General features: G+C 39.2%; 1 protein-coding gene across 7 annotated transcripts in view; it reads left to right on the forward strand.

Annotated features, from left to right (window-relative positions):
* OPHN1 (oligophrenin 1) overlaps positions 1-20,816 on the forward strand; it is a 630,229-nt gene that overhangs the window by 465,661 nt on the left and 143,752 nt on the right. For 6 of the 7 annotated variants that reach the window (XM_043895949.1, XM_043895943.1, XM_043895945.1 and 3 more), the window contains exons 16-18: positions 8,618-8,702; positions 14,025-14,083; positions 15,233-15,338. In XM_043895949.1, the coding sequence (XP_043751884.1) occupies positions 8,618-8,702; positions 14,025-14,083; positions 15,233-15,338 (250 nt within the window). The remainder of the gene's footprint in view (positions 1-8,617; positions 8,703-14,024; positions 14,084-15,232; positions 15,339-20,816) is intronic. The other variant, XM_043895948.1, reaches the window with a different exon arrangement.

Below are 20,816 nucleotides of genomic sequence, written 5' to 3' on the forward strand. Positions count from 1 at the left end.
AAAGCTGCACATATGATCCATATATTTTTTTTGAATTAGTATTTTCATTTTTTTCACATAAATATTCAGAGTGGAATTTCTGGATTGTAAGGTAGTTTTTCGATTTTTTAGGGGATCTCCATATTGTTTTCTAGAGCCTACACTAGTATAGATTCTTACCAACAGTTAATGAGGGTTCTTTACTCCATGTCTTCACCAACACTTGTTATTTCTTGTCTTTTTGGTAATAGCCATTCTGACGGATGTGTGGTGTTAGCTCATTGTAGCTCGTTTGAGTTACATTTCCCTAATGATCAGTGATGTTGAACATCTTTTCATGTGCCTGTGACTATCTGTATATCTTCTTTGGAAAAATCTCTATTCATGTCCTCTGTCATTTTTTAAATTGAGTTGTTGATCTTTTTAAAGTCAAATGTATGATTTCTTACATAGGCAAAACACTCTCCGACATAAATCACAGCAGGATCCTCTATGACCCACCTCCCAGAATATTGGAAATAAAAGCAAAAATAAACAAATGGGGCCTAATGAAACATAAAAGCTTTTGCACAACAAAGGAAACTATAAGTAAGGTGAAAAGACAGCCCTCAGATTGGGAGAAAATAATAGCAAATGAAGAAACAGACAAAGGATTAATCTCAAAAATATACAAGCAACTCCTGCAGCTCAATTCCAGAAAAATAAATGACCCAATCAAAAAATGGGCCAAAGAACTAAACAGACATTTCTCCAAAGAAGACATACAGATGGCTAACAAACACATGAAAAGATGCTCAACATCACTCATTATCAGAGAAATGCAAATCAAAACCACAGTGAGGTACCATTACACGCCAGTCAGGATGGCTGCCATCCAAAAGTCTACAAGCAATAAATGCTGGAGAGAGTGTGGAGAAAAAGGAACCCTCTTACACTGTTGGTGGGAATGCAAACTAGTACAGCCGCTATGGAGAACAGTGTGGAGATTTCTTAAAAAACTGGAAATAGAACTGCCATATGACCCAGCAATCCCACTTCTGGGCATACACGCTGAGGAAACCAGATCTGAATGTTCATCGCAGCACTGTTTATAATAGCCAGGACATGGAAGCAACCTAGATGCCCATCAGCAGACGAATGGATAAAGAAGCTGTGGTGCATATATACCATGGAATATTACTCAGCCATTAAAAAGAATTCATTTGAATCAGTTCTAATGAGATGGATGAAACTGGAGCCCATTATACAGAGTGAAGTAAGCCAGAAAGATAAAGAACATTACAGCATGCTAACACATATATATGGAATTTAGAAAGATGGTAATGATAACCCTATATGCAAAACAGAAAAAGAGACACAGATGTACAGAACAGACTTTTGGACTCTGTGGGAGAAGGCGAGGGTGGGATGTTTCGAGAGAGCAGCATGTATATTATCTATAGTGAAACAGATCACCAGCCCAGGTGGGATGCATGAGACAAGTGCTCGGGCCTGGTGCACTGGGAAGACCCAGAGGAATTGGGTGGAGAGGGAGGTGGGAGGGGGGATCAGGATAGGGAATACATGTAACTCCATGGCTGGTTCATGTCAATGTATGACAAAACCCAAAAAAAAATTTTTTAAATAAAAAAAATAAAAATGAAAAAATAAAGTCAAATGTATGATTTCTTTTTATATTTTGAATATAAAAATATTATATAATAGATATATATTATCCTTGTTGGATATATCCTTGTTGTGTATGTGAATATATATGTATACAATATATATATGTTTGTTTATAGTTGTGTGTATATATATATACACACATATATATATATAGTTTTGTTTTTGTTTAGTCGCTAAGTCATGTCTGACTCTTTTGTACCCCATGGACTATAGTCTGCCAGGCTTCTCTATCCACCTGATTTCCCAGGCAAGAATATTGGAGTGTAGTGCCATTTCCTTCCCCAGTGGATCTTCCTGATCCAGGGATCAAACTTGGGTCTCCTTCCCAGGTGGTGCAGTGGTAAAGAACCCGCCTGCCTATACAGGAGACGTAAGAGATGCAGGTTCAATTCCTGGGTCAGAAAGATCCCCTGGAAAAGGAAATGGCTCCCCAATTCAGTATTCTTGCCTGGAAAATCCCATGGATAGAGGAGGTTGGCAGGCTACTGTCCTTGGGGTCACAAAGAATTGGACACTTTATATATATACATACACGTATTCTTGAGAGAATTAATCCTTCTGTTTAATGACCCTTTTATCCCTGATAATTTTCCTTAATCTGCTTTATTTGAAATGAATGGAGCTACCTCAGTTTGTTTTAATTGATTAATGTTAGTGTGGTATATCTTTCTCTATCACTTTTAATTTCGGAAGTTCCTACTGACATTTCTTCACGTTCACTGATTATTTTCTCAACCGTGTCCATCAATGACATTCTTCATTTCTGCTATGGTGTTTTTGATTTCTAAAATTTCCTTTTGATTCTTTCTTAAAGTTTCTATCTCTCCACTTATATTAATCCAATTAATTGTTTTATGTTATCCACTTTATTCGTTACGACCCTTAGTGTACTAATCATAGTTATTTAAATTCCCAGTTTGATAATTCTAAAGTGTCTACCATATCTGATTCTGATGTTTTCTGTGTTTCTTAAGTTTTTTTTTTTTTTTTGTCTTTTACTGGTTTTTTTTTTTAGCTTTTATTTTTTTAATTTATTTTTTTAATTGTAGGCTAATTACTTTAAAATATTGTAGTGGGTTTTGCCATACATGGACATGAATCAGCCATGGGTGTACATGTGTTCCCCATCCTGACCCTGGAAGCAGTGAAAGGTTTTCTTTTCTTGGGCTCCAAAGTCACTGTGGACAATGACTGCAGCCATGAGATTGAAAGACAATTGCTCCTTGGAAGGAAAGCTAAGACAGACCTAGACAGTGTATTAAATGTCCTTGTTAAACATTTCTTTCATCTTCTCAATCCTCGTCTCCAGGCCAGTTATCTGGACCTCCATTTTGTTTTCAAGATTTCAGATCATTTTTACTATCATTATTCTGAATTCTTTTCAGGTAGACTCTCTATCTCCTCCTCTTTTATTTGGTTTGGTAGGCATTTATCATGTTCCTTTACCTGCTGAGTATTTCTCTGCCTTTTCATCTTGTTTAGATTGCTGTGTTTGGGGTGGTCTTTCTGTATTCTGGCAGTTTGTGGTTCCTCTTTATTGTGGAGGGTCCTCCCTGTGGGTGTGGTTGGACGAGTAGCTTGTCAAACTTTCCTGGATAGGGAAGCTTGCATGTGTTCTAGTGGGTGGAGCTGGATTTCTTCTCTCTGGAGTGCAGTGAAGTGTCCAGTAGTGAGTTTTGAGATATCTGTGGGTTTGGTGTGACTTTGGGCAACCTGTATGTTGAAGCTCAGGGCTATGTTCCTGAGTTGCTGGAGAATTTGTATGGTATGTCTTGCTCTGGGACTTGTTGGATCTTCTTGGATGGTGCTTGGTTTCAGTGTAGATATGGAGGCTTTTGGATGAGCTCTTATTAATTAATGTTCCCTGGAGTCAGGAGTTCTCTGGTGTTCTCAGGTTTTGGACTTAAGCCTCCTTCCTCTGGTTTTCAGTCTTATTCTTACCATAGCCTCAAGACTTCTCCATCTATACAGCACTGATAATAAAACATATAAGTTAATGGAGAAAAGATTCTCCACAGTGAGGGACACCCAGAAAGGTTCACTGAGTTACATGTAGAGGAGAAGTGGGAGAAGGGAGGTAGAGGTGACAAGGCAGAGAAGAGGGGAAATCAAAAGAGGAGAGAGGAGTCTAGCCAGTAATCAAACCCCTATGTGCTCTGCACAGCCTGGAACACCCAGAGATGTTCACAGAGTTACATAGAGAAGAGAAGAGGGAGGAAGGAGATAGAGGTGACCAAGAGGAGAAGTCAGTTCAGTCACTCAGTTGTGTCTGACTCTTTGCGACCCCATGAACTGCAGCATGTCAGGCCTCCCTGTCCATCACCAACTCCCAGAATCCACCCAAACCCATGTCCATTGAGTTAGTGATGCCATCCAACCATCTCATCCTCTGTCGTCCCCTTCTCCTCCCGCCCTCAATCTTTCCCAGAATCAGGGTCTTTTCCAATGAGTCAGCTCTTCCCATCAGGTGGCCAAAGTATGGGAGATTCAGCTACAACATCAGTCCTTCCCATGAACACCCAGGACTGATTTCCTTTAGGATGGACTGGTTGGATCTCCTTGCAGTCCAAGGGACTCTCAAGAGTCTTCTCCAACACCACAGTTCAAAAACATCAGTTCTTCGGCACTAAGTTTTCTTTATAGTCCAACTCTCGCATCCATACATGACTACTGGAAAACCCATAGCCTTGACTAGATGGACCTTTGTTGACAAAGTAATGTCTCTGCGTTTTAATATGCTGTCTAGGTTGGTCATAGCTTTCCTTCCAGGGAGTAAGCGTCCTTTAATTTCATGGCTGCAGTCATCATCTGCAGTGATTTTGGAGCCCAGAAAAATAAAATCATCAAGATGTTCTTTAGCTCTTCTTCACTTTCTACCATAAGGGTGGCGTCATCTGCATATCCGAGATTATTGATATTTCTCCCAGCAATCTTGATTCTAGCTTGTGCTTCATCCAGCCTATTGTTTCTCATGATGTACTCTGCATATAAGTTAAGTAAGCAGGGTGACAATATAGAGCTTTGATTACTCCTTTTCCTATTTGGGACCAGTCTGTTGTTCCATATTCAGTTCTAACTGTTGCTTCCTGACCTGCATACAGGTTTCTCAAGAGGCAGGAAAGGTGATCTGGTATTCCCATATCTTTCAGAAGAGGGGGTATCAAAAAGAGAGAGACAGACCTAGCCAGTAATCAGTTCTCTAAGTGTTCTCCACAGTCCAGAATACCGAAAGAGATTCACAGAGTTGGGTAGTGAAGAGAAGGGGGAGGGTGGAGATAGAGGTGACCTAGGGGAGAAAAAGGAGAGTCAAAAGGGGGAGAGGGCAATCAAGCCAGTAATCATACTCCTAAGTAAAAATGGGTACTGAAGATTGGATTCTTAAAGGTACAAAATTGATAACAAACACCAAAAAGCAAAGATTAAAAATGTATTATAGAGGTTAGACTGTAAAAAATACAACATTAAAAACAAAACAAAACAAAACAAAATCACAAAGATTATAAAAAATAGATATGAAGTTTGCTTTATACATAGTCTCTTTTTTGCAAGGTAATAGTAGGTTATAGAAATGAAAATTAAAGGAGTAATAGAGGACTTAAAAATAAAAACATAAAAAAATTAAATGATAATAGTAAAAATATATCTAGGAATTTCTCTGGAGCTGTTGCAGGCAGTGTGGGGTTTGTTCAGTTTAAGATAGTTCCTTGTTCCAGCTTATACTTCTCAAGATCTATAGGCCCCTTCCAATGTAGTCAGTGCTAATTACAGGGTTTTTATCTGTTGTACCTGTCACTTCCAAAGCGGTTCCCTCTGTTTATTTTGACTTCTTCTGTTTGCAAGTCTCTTCAGTGTCTAATTTCTGCCCTGGCACAAGGGGGAGAAGGTAGTCACTTAGTTAGGCTCACTTGTTCAGTCATGCTGTGGGGAGGGAGGAACCCTGCAAACAAATATCACTGGCATGTGTGGGGAGTGCTTGCAGTGTCTCGGCCACACTGGGTTTGCCCCCACTCAAGGTGTGTGTGCTTTCCCAGTCTACACTGCTTAGGCTCCAGGTTACTCTGCAGGGGAACTATCTAATGTGGGCCTTGGGTTACGTGCATTTCCCAGGTCTAAGTCACTCAGGTTCAGGTTCTTGGGTAGTCCGCAAAGGTGCAGACTTGGTTGGACCTTCGTTTTGTCCCCTTCCCCTGTCCGAGCAGCTCAGGCGGCCAGGTGCTTGGTGAGAGCACTCTCCTTAGGTGCAGTGCATCTTATCACCTCCCCTGTCCCAGCTGCTCGGTTTCCTGGGTGCACCCTCAGGTGTGCTATGTGTCTCTTCTGGGGAGCTGATCTCTGGCTGCAATCCTTCGAGCAGATGTCATCCATCCAGGATCCCAGGAAGACTTGGTTGGCCACTGGGAGCCTCTCAGTTTGGTGGAGGATGCCATTTCTGGGACTGAGTTTGCCCCTTTCCGGCTCTGGCTGCCATCCACCTGCCTCTGGCAGGGCATGGGCCAGCCCGCTTCCAGCTAGCTCTTCTCTGGTATTCTCTCAGTCCTTTTTTCTGTGAGGGGGCCTGGCAGTGCTTTATGTTAGGGCTTTTCATGGGAAAGTTCTCTCACTCTCTCTCTCTCTTTCTCTTTCTTTTCTCTCTCTCTCTGGCTATCCCACAGTTTGGGTTGCTGTTTCACATTAACTCCCTCAGATTGCCCTCAGGGCATTCAGTCTGGTCCTTACTCTAAGCAATGCAGCCCGTGCCTCCCTGTTCATCCCCTGCTTGCTGGTGGCCAATGCAAGTGTCTGGGCTATTTCTCCACTGGGAATTTCCATTGGGCACGTAATCTGTGGGTTTTATTTATTTATTTATTTTTCCTCCCAGTTATGTTGCCCTCTGAGATTCCAAAACTGCCCACAGACCAACCGGTGAGAGGGTTTCCTAGCGTTTGGAAACTTCTCCTCTTTTATGACTCCCTCCCCAGGATGGACCTCTGTCCCTAACTCTTTTGTCTCTCTTTTTATCTTCTATGTTTTGTCCTACCTCCTTTCGAAGACAGTGGGTTGCCTTTCTGGGTGTCCTCTGCCAGCATTCAGAAGTTGTTTTTTTTTGGAATTTGCTCAGCGTTCAAATGTTCTTTCAATGAATTTGTGGGGGAGAAAGTGGTCTCCCTGTCCTATTCCTCCACCATCTTAGGACTGCCCTCGTCTTTCAGTGTTTTCTAACAAGTTTCGTTCCAAGCCAGACATGATGGGTAAAAGGAACTGAGTTAAACAGGTTTTAGTGAGAGGTTTTATTTATCTGACTAGAGTTTAGTCTCTGTTTTTTGTTTGCTTTTACTGTACATGTCAGAAGCTCAACTTACCTCTGGTGTTCTTCTTTTTATTATATTGATTGTCTTTTGTTTTCCTCAGAGTTTTCTTAAATATTTTTGAGAATAGTTCTTTTAGTCACATTCCTGTGTTATTATCCAGGAAGTCTGTTGATGTGGTGGTAGATTGTGAGGAGGTAGCATTCTATAATTCTACAATCATGTCTCAGTACTTTATTTTATTTTTTAATTAATTAATTTATTTTAATTGGAGGATAATTACTTTACAGTACTGTGATGATTTTTGCCATATATCAATATGAATCGGCCACAGGCATACATATGTACCCCCATCCTGAACTTCCCTCCCACCTCCAATCCTACCCTATCCCTCTGGGTTGTCTCAGAGCACTGTCTTTGGGTGCCCTGCTCATGCATTGTACTTGTACTGGTCATGTATTTTACATATGGTAATATACATGTTTCAATGCTATTCACCTCACCTTCTCCCACAGAGTCCAAAAGTCTCTTCTTTACATCTGTGTCTCTTTTGCTGTCTTGCATATAGGGTCATCATTACCATCTTTCTAAATTCCATATATATGCATTAATATACTGTATTGGTGTTTCTCTTTCTGACTTACTTCACTCTGTATGATAGGCTCCAGGTTCATATACCTCATTAGAACTTACTCAAATGCATTCCATTTAATGGTCAAGTAATGGTCCTTTGTGTATATGTACCACAACTTACTTATCCATTCATCTGCCAGTGGACATCTAGGTTGCTTCCATGTCCTGGGTATTGTAAATAGTGCTTCAGTGAACATCAAGGTGTATGTGTCTCTTTCAATTCTGGTTTCCTTCGGGTGAATGCTCAGTATTTTAGTGAACCTGTGTTTCTGGCTTATGATCTTCACAAATATTGTTCAGTTGTGTTTCAGTTTCCCCCCTTAGAAGAGACAGTGAGGCATTCTAGTTCTGGAGTTGTGAATTTCCCCTTTCCCAGGTCAGTCAAGCTCTGGTAAAATAGTTTCTCTTGAGGGTAGGCCTTATTAAGAGGAATGAAATGCTCTGTGCATATTTTTAAATGGCTAATTTTCGTGGCTTTTCAGAATTACAGTAACATGATGGAATTTTTCTCAGATCTTCGCTGTGAGTAAGGCTCTTGTAGGTAAAACTCCCAAAAGCTTGGGAATCCCCTAGGACTGAGCCTGCTTAAAATTTTTAACTCTCAAGCCTGTTCACACTGAGCCTCTAGCAATTTGCCAATTATTGATTAGGTTGTCATAGCCCTGCACTGGTTCCTGAGGACTTTTCTGCTCTTGGGCTTCTGCCCTATATGTTTTGATTCTCTGTGTCTGCTTGTCTGTTTCTTCAGCTTGCCCTATGACCTCAGTTCTCTGATGGAGCTAAGAGGAGTTGATTTTCAGGTTGTTCCATTTTTTTTTCTTCTTGTGTGAATGAAAAAGTTGACTTCCAAGCTCCTTGCATGCTTAACATGCATCGAATCCGAGGGAATTTTTTTAGACCTAAAAGACATGTTTGTTGTAAAGTTTTCATTTTGTGAAAACTGGTTAGAGTAACTATCTTTTAATTAATGTACTGTATTTTTCTTTTAAAGGGGTAAAATCTAGTATCTTGTGAAAAATTAACTTTTTTCATTTTTTTTTCTTTTTGAATAGATCCAAAATGCCCAGGAGATGTTGATTTTCATAATAGTGACTGGGACATTAAGACAATCACCAGCTCCTTGAAATTCTACCTCAGGTATGTCTGATATGATTTGGAACGTTGCTTTTCAGAATTGATGAAATTTGTCTGGATGTAGATGGAGTTACTGTAGTCCCAATTTTTGGAGGTTAGATAGAATTGCTAAAGAAAAAAGAATGATAGGAATTTTTGTTAAAGAAAAATGTGCATTAAGAACCTTTTTTTAAAATTGGGAATTTAAGCAAGGGGAACATCAAAATAATAGAATTATTATTGAAATGTGGGTTTCTGAAGAAAATTTGCTTTAAAAACAATTATTTAAAAATCATGCCCTTAAATAATTGAAGTTTTGCCTCTGTGCACAGATAGAGTGATATCACAATGGGCTCACCAGCAAACTCAGGAGTTGTGAAAATTCAAGGTTGTTAACCTGTATTGTTGGATAATAATAATTTTGAAATATTAAATTGCATTTACACAATCATAATTTTGTATTTGTATGTCTTTTTTAATAATGTGAATAAAAAACAAAAAAATACGAATATAGAAAAGTTAGAACTGAAAAAGAAAAAAAAATGTTAGAACTTAATGAAGTGATGGCAGTAGAAAAAAATTAACTCGTGAGCAAAATTTGGGGATGCAAATTATTATTGGCATAACTTTATATTGCATAAAATTATTTGTGACATATATACTTTTTAAACTCTTATTTCTTACTGTTTTCCATGTCCCATAGTATGCACCATACTTTATGTGCTAAAATGTCTTTTCAATTATTGTACTCTTTAGTCATTAAGATAGCTATTTATGATATGAGAAATGTCATTAATCCAAATAGATTGGGTCCCAGATATTGTTATTAAATGACCTTCTGTTATTGCATCATCTTAGAACTTTAAGTAAATATGAATGTTCTTTCCAAGAGTATTTCTCTTGCATTTGCCAACAAAGAAAATCACTGTTCTTGGAGGGTTTATTCTGTGTTAGGCAATGTTCTAGTTGCTTATGTTGACAATATCATTGTTTTTTCTCACAATAATCTTATGAAGTAGGTGTTACCATACTTATTTTACAGATGAAGAAATACAACATACTTTCTCCCTCATTAAGTAATATTCATGATCACAGCTCATATTATTTGAACATAAGTATCTCTAACTTGTAAAGCCACTGGTATTAGAGCATCTTATTTCCCTATTCTCCAAATTCCAGAGGCTGTGACCTTCTTGGAGTTGCTTGGGTAATTTAGTAAAGACAGAGCAATCTGCTATGCACACTTTCAGGAGACTCATGATGATGATAATAGTGCAAGTAAATGACTCTGTGTCTCTAGCCTCCTTAAAAGGGGTTAGTTTTTTCAGAGATTTATGTGGGGTAAGTCCCTCCCACATTTTATCTTTCCCATCTCATTGCATAATAAGCAGTGAAGCCCATTTGAAAGATGAACCTGAAACTTTGAATGGCCAGCACCTCCAATAAGAGATATTTATTGTTGAGAGTCTTATGAACCTTTAATATGTACTAGCCAGTTAACACCTTTTCAATTTCTTTTTTTTTTAATTGTGTCAGTATCTTCAAAATGAACTTGCTTCATCTGTGTTTTAGACACCTAAATTCACCCCTTGTCTCCAACATTTCTAGACAGTTACTCTAAAAACTATCCCTTCTCTCTTCTGCATCTTTAACCTTTCTCATTTAATGGATTCTTTCCTCTGAGCATACAAATAAGAAGACCACAACCACAGAAAACTAACCAAAATGATCACATGGATCACAGCTTTGTGTAACTAAGTGAAATTATGAGCCATGCCATGTAAGGCCAGCCAAGACAGATGGGTCATAGTGGAGAGTTCTGGCAAAATGTGGTCCGCTGGAGAGGAGGATGGCAAACCACTTCAGCACTCTTGTCTTGAGAACCCCATGAACAAATATGATCCAGTATTGCACATCTCTCTAACCTTGTGTTTTGTTTCATTCATTCATTTATACCACCATTCACTAAACCATTCAGTAAACATTTCCTGAGTACCTACTCAGTGCCTAGCATAGTATCTGGCAGTTGGTATTCAGCTGTGAGTAGATATGACCTTAAAAAGTTTATAGTTGGGACTTCCCTGGTGATCCAGTGGTTAAGGATCTGCCTGCCAATGCAAGGGTCACCGATTCAATCCCTAGTCAGGGGAGATACCATATGCCACAGCACAAGTTTGTGTGCTGCAACTACATTTGAGGGATATGACAGTAAAGAGTAGCCCCCACTCTGCAACTACAGAAAAGCCCGTACACAACAATGAAGACTCCACACAGCCAAAAACAAATAAATAAAACATTTAAAAAAAGTTATAGTAAAGTGAAATGGACAGACAAAAAACAATTATACAAATATAATAAACTGTAATGAGTGCTCTGAAGGAAAACTGCAAAGTGCTATGCAGTCATATAATAAGAAAGCCTGATTTGTTCTGATTTTCATTTTGAACTGAAGTTTGAATTATAACTTGGAGTCAACTGGCAAGGGGAGGCAGTTCCATACAGAAATAACTTCATATGCAAAGACCTTGAAGCACAAGGAAGACCCTTTTAAGGAACTACGTGTACCGGTATATGTGGAGTATTGAGTGTAGAGGGAGGGAGAGATATGTAGGGCCAGATCATTCAAGACCTTTTAGGATATTTTTAGAATTGGAGTATGACTATATATTAAAAGCAATGGGAATATATTGAAAAATTTTAAGCAGGAGGTTGTATGATATTTGCATTTTGAAAAAATATAGAGAGATAAGATTAGAGAGAGGCAAAATAAGAGGTGGAAACCAATTAGCAAGCTATTGCTGTGGTCCTGGAAAGAGATGATGCTCTGTGGGACTAGGGAGTAGCATTGGGAATAGACAAAAATAAGCATAGTCAAGAGATTTAGGGAATAAACTTGGATATGAAGATGGAGAAGAGGGAGATAAAAGAATGATTTCCACATTTCCAGCCATGCAACCAAATGTTGGTCATACAGTTACTGATTTGGGAAACCTTAAAAAAATTACCTCATTTGAGGGAGATGACAAATTAGGTTTTTGATATGTCAAATCTAAGTGTCTTTGTAGAAACTAGCGCAATAATTTTAAGTAGGCAATCTGATATATAGGAAATATATAGGCATGTAACTCAGAGAATTCTGGGCTTGAGTTAAAAAATTGGAGATCATCAACAGTGCAGATGATAATAGGAGGCAGGAGCTTAGAAGAAATTGCCTAGTGAGATATTTCACCCCTTCCCAATCTAGCTCCAGTGTATGAAGTAATACACACTCCCACCTTTACTTTTAATCTCTAAGTTTACTTTTTAACCCACTGCAATCTGACTCACCCCCTCTCTGCTATGAAGCTGCTCTTGCCAACGTCACCGGTGATTCCCTCAATGCTAAACACAATGGATGATTGTCAACCTTTACCTTATTTGATCTCTTTGTAGCATTTGAAGCTGTTAACAAGCTCTCCTTGAAAGTTTTTCTTCTTTTGGATTCTGCTAATCTATGACTTTTGGATTTTCTCTCACCTCTTTGATAACTTTTCGAAGTCCCTTTTATGGACTTTCTACGTGGTATTCCCCAGGGCTTTCTTCTCATTTTGCTACATTAGAGGAGAGGAAAATATAAATATTCACAGGAACAAGGACATGAAAATAACTGAAGGACTACTTTCATATTAAACTACTTTCATATTAAACTTGTTGCCTATAAAACCCTTAACTTGCATGGCAATCCCTTTGTTTATATATAAACAGCAATATTCTTTACTCCCACAAACAACCATAGGAGCCCAATATAGACAGATCTTTCCATTTTTCAATAGAGGCAGACAATATTGATCTTGTATGCGAAATACTCAATTTTCTTCATGTTATGATGACTGATTCAGTTCCATTTCTTTTTTACACACTATTCTGGACTGGAAAAAAATGTTGAAAGACCTCATGTAACTGTTGGCTGCCAGTTTGCCATCTCTCCTTGAGCCATGGTATTTGTTCTTATGGTTCTAATAAGCCCTGCTTCTCAGATCTGGAAAAGCACTTCATCCATCTTCCTAATAAACACCTGCCTTTGGCTATCCCAGAAACCCCTCAGACATAGCATCTCTACTTCCCTCTGAATCAATTTCTAATATGTTCAGTCCCAAACCAGACTACTCTGGTTTTGTGTACCCAAACCAGATTACTCTGTCCCTCATCAACATTAATCTCTCCCTTATAACTGTTGAAGGAGCTGTCTTTAATGTCTTTCAAATAACTCTCCTCACCTTTTCTTTCTACCCCTAATGGCACTATTTTCATTTAGGCTTTTATTATCTCTTGCCTATATTACTACAATAAGAGCAGTGGCAAGCAGTATAACATAATGATAAAGAACATGGACTTGAGACAGACTGCTTACTTCTGCCACTTACTAACTATGTGGCTTAGGATGAACTATTTAACTTTTCTGAAGCTCAGTTTCCTTATCTAAAAAATGGAGATAATATTAGCATCTACCTTACAGGGTTGTCATGAGAATTAAATGAGTAAATATATGTTAAACACTTAGAACAGTGATGAGTTTGCTATTATTACTATTATTAGTGGATTGCTTCCTTCTTCTGGGCCACATACTACCCATTTTTATCATTATACTTGTTACCTTACATTGCAAAGTTTGTATATGGTACTCTCCCCAACTAGACTGTTAGCTCCTTGAAAGTTTAGACTACATCTGATTCATCTGGATCCCCAATACCTGGCACAATGCCAGTCACAAGTAGGTGGTCTCTATATATTTAGACCACACCACGCAGCATATGGGATCTTAGTTCCTTAACCAAGGAACTAAGGGTCAAACTCTTGCCCCTTGAAGTGGAATTACAGAGTTTTAACCACTGGATCACTAGGGAAGTCATTCAACCAGTATTTTTTTGACTAAATAAAGAAACCTATCTGAGCCTCAATTTCCTTCTCCATTAAACAGGGATTTGAATTACTTCTTCACAGGAATTTTGGAGGGATCAAATGGCAGGACAGATGTAAAAGAACTTGGAAACTAAGGAACTAACAAACTGTAAGGACTCCATAGTAGCAACCATAGTGGGTACACTTTGTAATTTTGCAGGGCTGGGTTGTGCCTCTTTTCACTTTGGGGAACTAGTTGGAGACTCTGCTCGAGATCTCGGCTCATACTTTCTTCTGTTGAATTATGAGCAATGAGGATTCCTCTGACAAATTTTCAGATGAACAAAAAATGCATATAGTCATGTCAATCTGTGAGCTCAGAAACTTCAGCTTTGCTTCTCACAGAACTGAGATTCTAAGGCCTCACTACTCCCTCCCCAAAGAACTTACAGTCTTCATTAATTTCAGGAATCTTTCTGAACCTGTCATGACCTATAGACTTCACAAAGAGCTGGTCTCTGCTGCCAGTAAGTATTTATGTTACTTAGTTAATTGTGTTTTCCTGGCTTCTAACTAATAATTAGAAAAATAAGCCTAGAAGACTGCTTGAGGGAAAGTAAGGGAAAAAACAAACATACTTACAGGTTTTGTCCACTGTCAAATGAGAATATTCTTACTTGCTAACTCAAGTGCTGTATTAGTTTTCATAAATCAGTGTTAGTTGAGTAAATTGGAGAAAACTGGCTAACTTGAGGGATGCAACAGTTCTGAGGACTTGATTGATTGATTGTGCCTTATATCGGAACAAGCATATTGGCTCACATTGCCAGGAAACAGCAAAATGGTTCCATTACAGTTATTGTTTCAGCTTTTTTTCAACACTTTGCCCTTTCAAATGCTTTTCAATTGTGTTGTGAATTATTACTCTTAATTTTTTAGTGCTAGCTTCACAATGTTTAGATTATGAGACCAATGGTGAGACTGGAGGGGTACATAGGAAATAAGGTATATAGAATCACTCAAAAAGTCGGCAGCTGAAGAAGCATTAAAAGTTTTGGCTGAGGCAACTGTATGAGTATCCCTCCCTACCTCCATGTGACTCTTCTGTATTGTGCCTTGTATGATATTGAGGAAAAAGATGCAAGGGATTTGTCCTCATAATGAATATTTGTTGAGGCAAGAGAGCCTTGATTTTTACTCGAGCTCTCTCAGTAATTTTCATAGGAACCCAGAGGCAGCAGCATACCTCCCAGTTCCACAAGGAAATTTACTGGGCAAGCGTTTCCAGCTAGAAGTTTATGTGTGGAACTTTAAGAGCAACCTGCTGTATTTAGAATTCTGACTTGTTCTGATACAGTCTTCTCTTCTCCGTTCTGTTTTCTCTTCTCTCTTCTATATTCTTCTCCTTTCTAGACCAATTTATTTGTTTTTAATCAATGTTTTTACCTTTTAGTCAGTCTCTCTCTTCCCCCTTCAGTGTCTTTATTTTTTGGTCTCTTTCTGTCATTTTGCCCCTGTGTCTATATATCTCTCTCTTTTCATCTCTCAGACTCTCTATGTGTCTCTGATTGTCTCTGCATGTGCACATGCATGGGTGTGTGTATGTGTGTCTGTGTATGAGAATTTGCTTAATCCAATTGCCCAGAAGGCAAAACTATCTCTCTGTTCTCTCTCAGAGTCTGACAACCTGGATTATCGATTGGGAGCTATTCACTCCCTGGTATATAAGCTACCAGAAAAGAACCGAGAGATGCTGGAACTTCTTATAAGACACTTGGTCAAGTAAGTAACTTCTAGGTTTTCAGGAAGAGTTCCTGTTAGAAGAATGAACCACATGATAGCACTACAGATAAACTTTCTTTAAGCTCATTAAGTCCCAACCCCCAATTGCTTCATCCTAGGCAATCTGAGTGCTCGGTGAGAAACATGACTTTGCCTTTACCCTTGTGTGTATCTTAGCCAGGTCATCATGCATCTTATTTGAGGATTTTTCTCAGTTTAGGCATTCATATCAGATAGAATGGGTTAAGCACGAGCTTTGCTGTCAGATAAATCTGATTTCAAATACCAACTCTACCCCTTATTTAGCTTTATAATCTTAGGAAAACCTTTCTTAACCTCTGTTTGGTCATCTTTAAAATAAGAGTAGTATTGTCTGCCCCTTAAAACTGTTGTGTGGATTTGAATGAACACAGGTAAAGTGCCTGGGAAATAGGAAGTTCTCAAGACATGGGAGTTATGATTATAGTCACCTTCTTTGCTTGGGTAAGGCAGGTAGGAAGAGATAGCAGCATTTCAGAATAGATCTGGTGATAGGCTCTAAGATGGGTGGATATAAGGGGCATGTGTGTCCCACTGTGGTGCTTCCTGACCAGAGGGTTCAATGTTGTGAATACAGATAAATTTACTTGACTCTTAAAAGGCTGCTCTAAGGAAACAATATGGAACAGCAAAAAGTACTGTAGCCAGGAGTGAGCAAACCTGGATTCCAGCATCAGTTCTGCTACTTGCTTTCTTGATAACCATTGACAGGTCACTCTTAAGGCCACTCCTACTGTGTTAAAAAGTAAAAAAGTTAGACAACAAGCTTAGAAAAATTGTGATGCATTCTAAGTCTATGTAACAAAATTAACCTATCACTACACTCATAAAAATGCATCAGGAAATCACTTCAAAAACAACATTCATATTTCTTCATTCTTTTTCATTCCTGTATAATGCCATATTGTTTGAATACACCATTATTTACACAAGTAGTCACTTATTGTTGGAGAATATCTCAAACACCTAGGGGATAGGTGGTGAATAGAGTGGAAGGGATGGGCATGAATGCTAGACTCCTCTGAGTCCACCTCTTTTTGACTTTTGTGCCATATTAATATTTTATGTATCCAAATAGTAAAGTTAAATCAAAAGGAAAATATTACAAACTCTAAAGTGGAATGCAAAAAAAAATTATTCTAAATATCAAATTCATAACACACTAACACAGAGAAAACAGTTCTTTCATCAAACTTGTCAACACAACCACTAATTCATGTTAATAAAATATGTTCTGAAAACAATAAAAGCCATGAAAAAGTTATAATCATCACCCAGTAAGATTATTAGTACGAGTTTTGCCAAGAGACTGCACTGGTTATAGCAAACACTCTCTTCCAACAACATAAGAGACAACTACACATGAACATCATCAGATGGTCAATACTGAAATCAGATTGATTATAATCTTTGCAGCTGAAGATGGAGAAGCTCTATACAGTCAGCAAAAACAAGACCTGGAGCTAACTGTGGCTCACATCATGAACTCCTTATTGAAAAATTCAGACTAAAATTGAAGAAAGTAGGGCAAACCACTAGGCCATTCAGGTATGAGCTAAATAAAGTCTCTTATGATTATACAGTGCAAGTGAGAAATAGATTCAACGGATTAGATCTAATAGGCAGAGTGCCTGAAGGACTATGGATGGAGGTTCGTAACATTGTATAGGAGATGGTGACCAAAACAATCCCCAAGAAAAAGAAATGCAACAAAGCAAAACGGTTGTCTGAGGAGGCCTCACAAATAGCTGAGAAAAGAAGAGAAACTAAAGGCAAAGGAGAAAAGAAAAGATATACCTATCTGAATGCAGAGTTCCAAAGAATAGCAAGGAAAGATAAGAAAGCCTTCTTAAGTGAAAATGCAAAGAAGTGGAGGAAAACAGTAGAATGGGAATGGCTAGAGATCTATTCAAGAAAATTAGATGCCAAGGGAACATTTCATTCAGAGATGGGCACAGTAAATGACAGAAGTGGTATGGACTTAACAGAAGCAGAAGGGACTAAGAACAGGTGGCAAGAATATACACAGAACTATACAAAAAAAAAATCTTAATGACCCAGATAATCATAATGGTGTGATCACTCCTAGAGCCAGACATCCTGCAATGTAAATTCAAGTGGGCCTTAGGAAGCATTACTACAAGCAAAGTTACTGGAGGTGATGGAATTCAATCTGAGCTACATCAAGTCCTAAAAGTTGATACTGTTAAAGTGCTGTTCTCAATATGCCAGCAAATTTGGAATACTTAGCGGTGGCCACAAGGTAAGTTTTCATTCCAATCCCAAAGACGCGCAATGCCAAAGAATGTTCAAGCTACTGCACAATAGTGCTCATTTCACATGCTAGGAAGGTAATGCTCAAAATCCTTCAAGCTAGGCCTCAACAGTAAATGAACCAAGAACTTCCCTATGTATATGCTGGATTTAGAAAAGGCAGAAGAACCAGAGATCAAATTGCCAACATCTGTTGGATCATAAAGAAAGCAAAGGAATTCCAGAAAAACATCTACTTCTGATTCATTAACTACATAAAAGCATTTGACTGTGTGGATCACAACAAACTGTGGAAAATTCTTAAAGAGTTGGGAATACCATACCACCTTACCTGCTTCCTGTTAAACTTGTATTTGATCAAGAAGCAACAGTTAGAACCAGACATGGAACAATGAACTGTTTTGAAATTGGGAAAGGATAATCACAAGGCTGTATATTGTCTCTGCTTATTTCAACGTATATGCAGAGTGCCTGTGTGCGTGCTCAGTAGCTTTAGTATTGTCCAAATCTTTGCGACTCTGTGGACGGTTGCCTGTCAGGGTCCTCTCTACATGAGATTCTCCAGGCAAGAATACTGAAGTAGATTGTTGGGCCCTCATCCAGGGGATCTTCCCCACCCAGGCATCGAATCTGAGTCTCCTGCATCTTCCATATTGCATCATGTGAAATGCAGGGCTGGCTGAATCACAAGCTGGAATCAAGATTGCCAGGAGAAATATCAATAACCTCAGATATGCAGATGACACCACTTTAATGGCAGAAAGTGAAGAGGAACTAAAGAGCATCTGGATGAAGGTGAAAGAGGAGAGTGAAAAACTGGCTTAAAACTCAACATTCAAAAAACCAAGATCATGGCATCCACTCCCATCACTTCACAACAAATAAATGGGGAAGAAATGGAAACAGTGACAGACTTCATTTTCTTGGGCTCCAAAGTCACTGCAGACGGTGACTGCAGCCAGGAAATTAAAAGACGCTTGCTCCTTGGCCGAGAAGAGCTACCCCACAGCCAAGGAGCAACAGCTGTGGGGGTGCAGGAGGGCCGAGAGGAGCTACTCCATGTTCAAGGTCAGGAGGGGGAGCCATGAGGAGATACCCCTCGTCCAAGGTAAGGAGCAGTGGCTGCGCTTTGCTTGAGCAGCTGTAAAGAGATACCCGATGTCGAAGGTAAGAAAAACCCAAGTAAGACGGTAGATGTTGCGAGAGTGCATCAAAGGGCAGACACACTGAAACCATAATCACAGAAAACTAGCCAATATGATCACATGGATCACAGCCTTGTCTATCTCAATGAAACTAAGCCATGCCATGTGGGGTCACCCGAGATGGACGGGTCATGGTGGAGAGGTCTGACAGAATGTTGTCCACTGGAGAAGGGAATGGCAAACCACTTCAGTATTCTTGCCCCGAGAACCCCATGAACAGTATGAAAAGGCAAAATGATAGGATACTGAAAGAGGAACTCCCCAGGTCAGTAGGTTCCCAATATGCTACTGGAGATCAGTGGAGAAATAACTCCAGAAAGAATGAAAGGATGGAGCCAAAGCAAAAACAATACCCAATTGTGGATATGACTGGTGATAGAAGCAATGTCCGATGCTGTAAAGAGCAATATTGCATAGGACCCTAGAATGTTAGGTCCATGAACCAAGGCAAATTGGAAGTGGTCGAACAGGAAATGGCAAGCGTGAATGTTGACATTCTAGGAACAGCGAACTAAAATGGACTGGAATGGGTGAATTTAACTCAGATAACTATTATGTCTACTGCTGTTGGCAGGAATCCCTTAGAAGAAATGGAGTAGCGATCATGGTCAACAAAAGAGAAGAAGCTGAAGTTGAATGATTCTATGAAGACCTACAAGACCTTTTAGAACTGACACCCATAAAAGATGTCCTTTTAATTATAGGGGACTGGAATGCAAAACTAGGAAGTCAAGAGATACCTGGAGTAACAGGCAACTTTGGGCTTGGAGTACGGAATGAAGCAGGGCAAAGGCTAATAAAGTTATGCCAAGGGAACGCACTGGTCATAGCAAACACCCTCTTACAACAACACAAGAGAAAACTGTACACATGGACATCACCAAATGGTCAACAGCGAAATCAGATTGATTATATTCTTTGCAGCCAAAGATGGAGAAGCTCTATACAGTCAGCAAAAACAAGACCAGGAGCTGACTGTGGCTCAGATCATGAACTGCTTATTACCAAATTCAGACTTAAATTGAAGAAAGTAGGGAAAGCCACTAGACCATTCAGGTATGACCTAAATCAAATCCCTTATGACTATATACTGGAAGTGAGAAATAGATTTAAGGGACTAGATCTGATAGACAGAGTGCCTGATGAACTATGGACGGAGGTTCATGACATTGTACAGGAGACAGGGATCAAGATCATCCCCATGGAAAAGAAATGCAAAAAGGCAAAATGGTTGTCAGAGGAGGCCTTACAAAGAGCTGTGAAAAAAAGAGAAGTGAAAGGCAAAGGAGAAAAGGAAAGTTATTCCCATTAGAATGCAGAGTTCCAAAGAAGAGCAAGGAGAGATAAGAAAGCCTTCCTCAGTGATCAGTCTGAAGAAATAGAGGAAAACAACAGAATGGGAAAGACTAGAGATCTCTTCAAGAATATTAGGGATACCAAGGGAACATTTCATGCGAAAATGGGTTTGATAAATGACAGAAATGGTATGGACCTAACAGAAGCAGAAGATATTAAGAGGAGGTGGCAAGAGTACACAGAAGAACTGTACAAGAAATATCTTCACAACCCAGATAATCATGATGGTGTGATCACTCGCCTAGAGACAGACATCCTGGAATGTGAAGTCAAGTGGACCTTAGAAAGCATCACTACAAACAAAGCTAATGGAGGGGACAGAATTCCAGGTGAGCTATTTCAAATCCTAAAAGATGATGCTGTGAAAGTGCTGTACTCAATATGCCAGCAAGTTTGGAAAACTCAGCAGTTGCCACAGAACTGGAAAATGTCCATTTTCATTCCAATCCCAAAGAAAGGCAATGCCAAAGAATGCTCAAACTACCGCACAATTGCACACATCTCACACGCTAGTAAAGTAATGCTCAAAGTTCTCCAAGCCAGGCTTCAGCAATACATGAACCCTGAACTTCCAGCTGTTCAAGCTAGTTTTAGAAAAGGCAGA

Source organism: Cervus elaphus, chromosome X, assembly GCF_910594005.1.
Source record: "Cervus elaphus chromosome X, mCerEla1.1, whole genome shotgun sequence".
Lineage (NCBI taxonomy): Eukaryota > Metazoa > Chordata > Mammalia > Artiodactyla > Cervidae > Cervus > Cervus elaphus.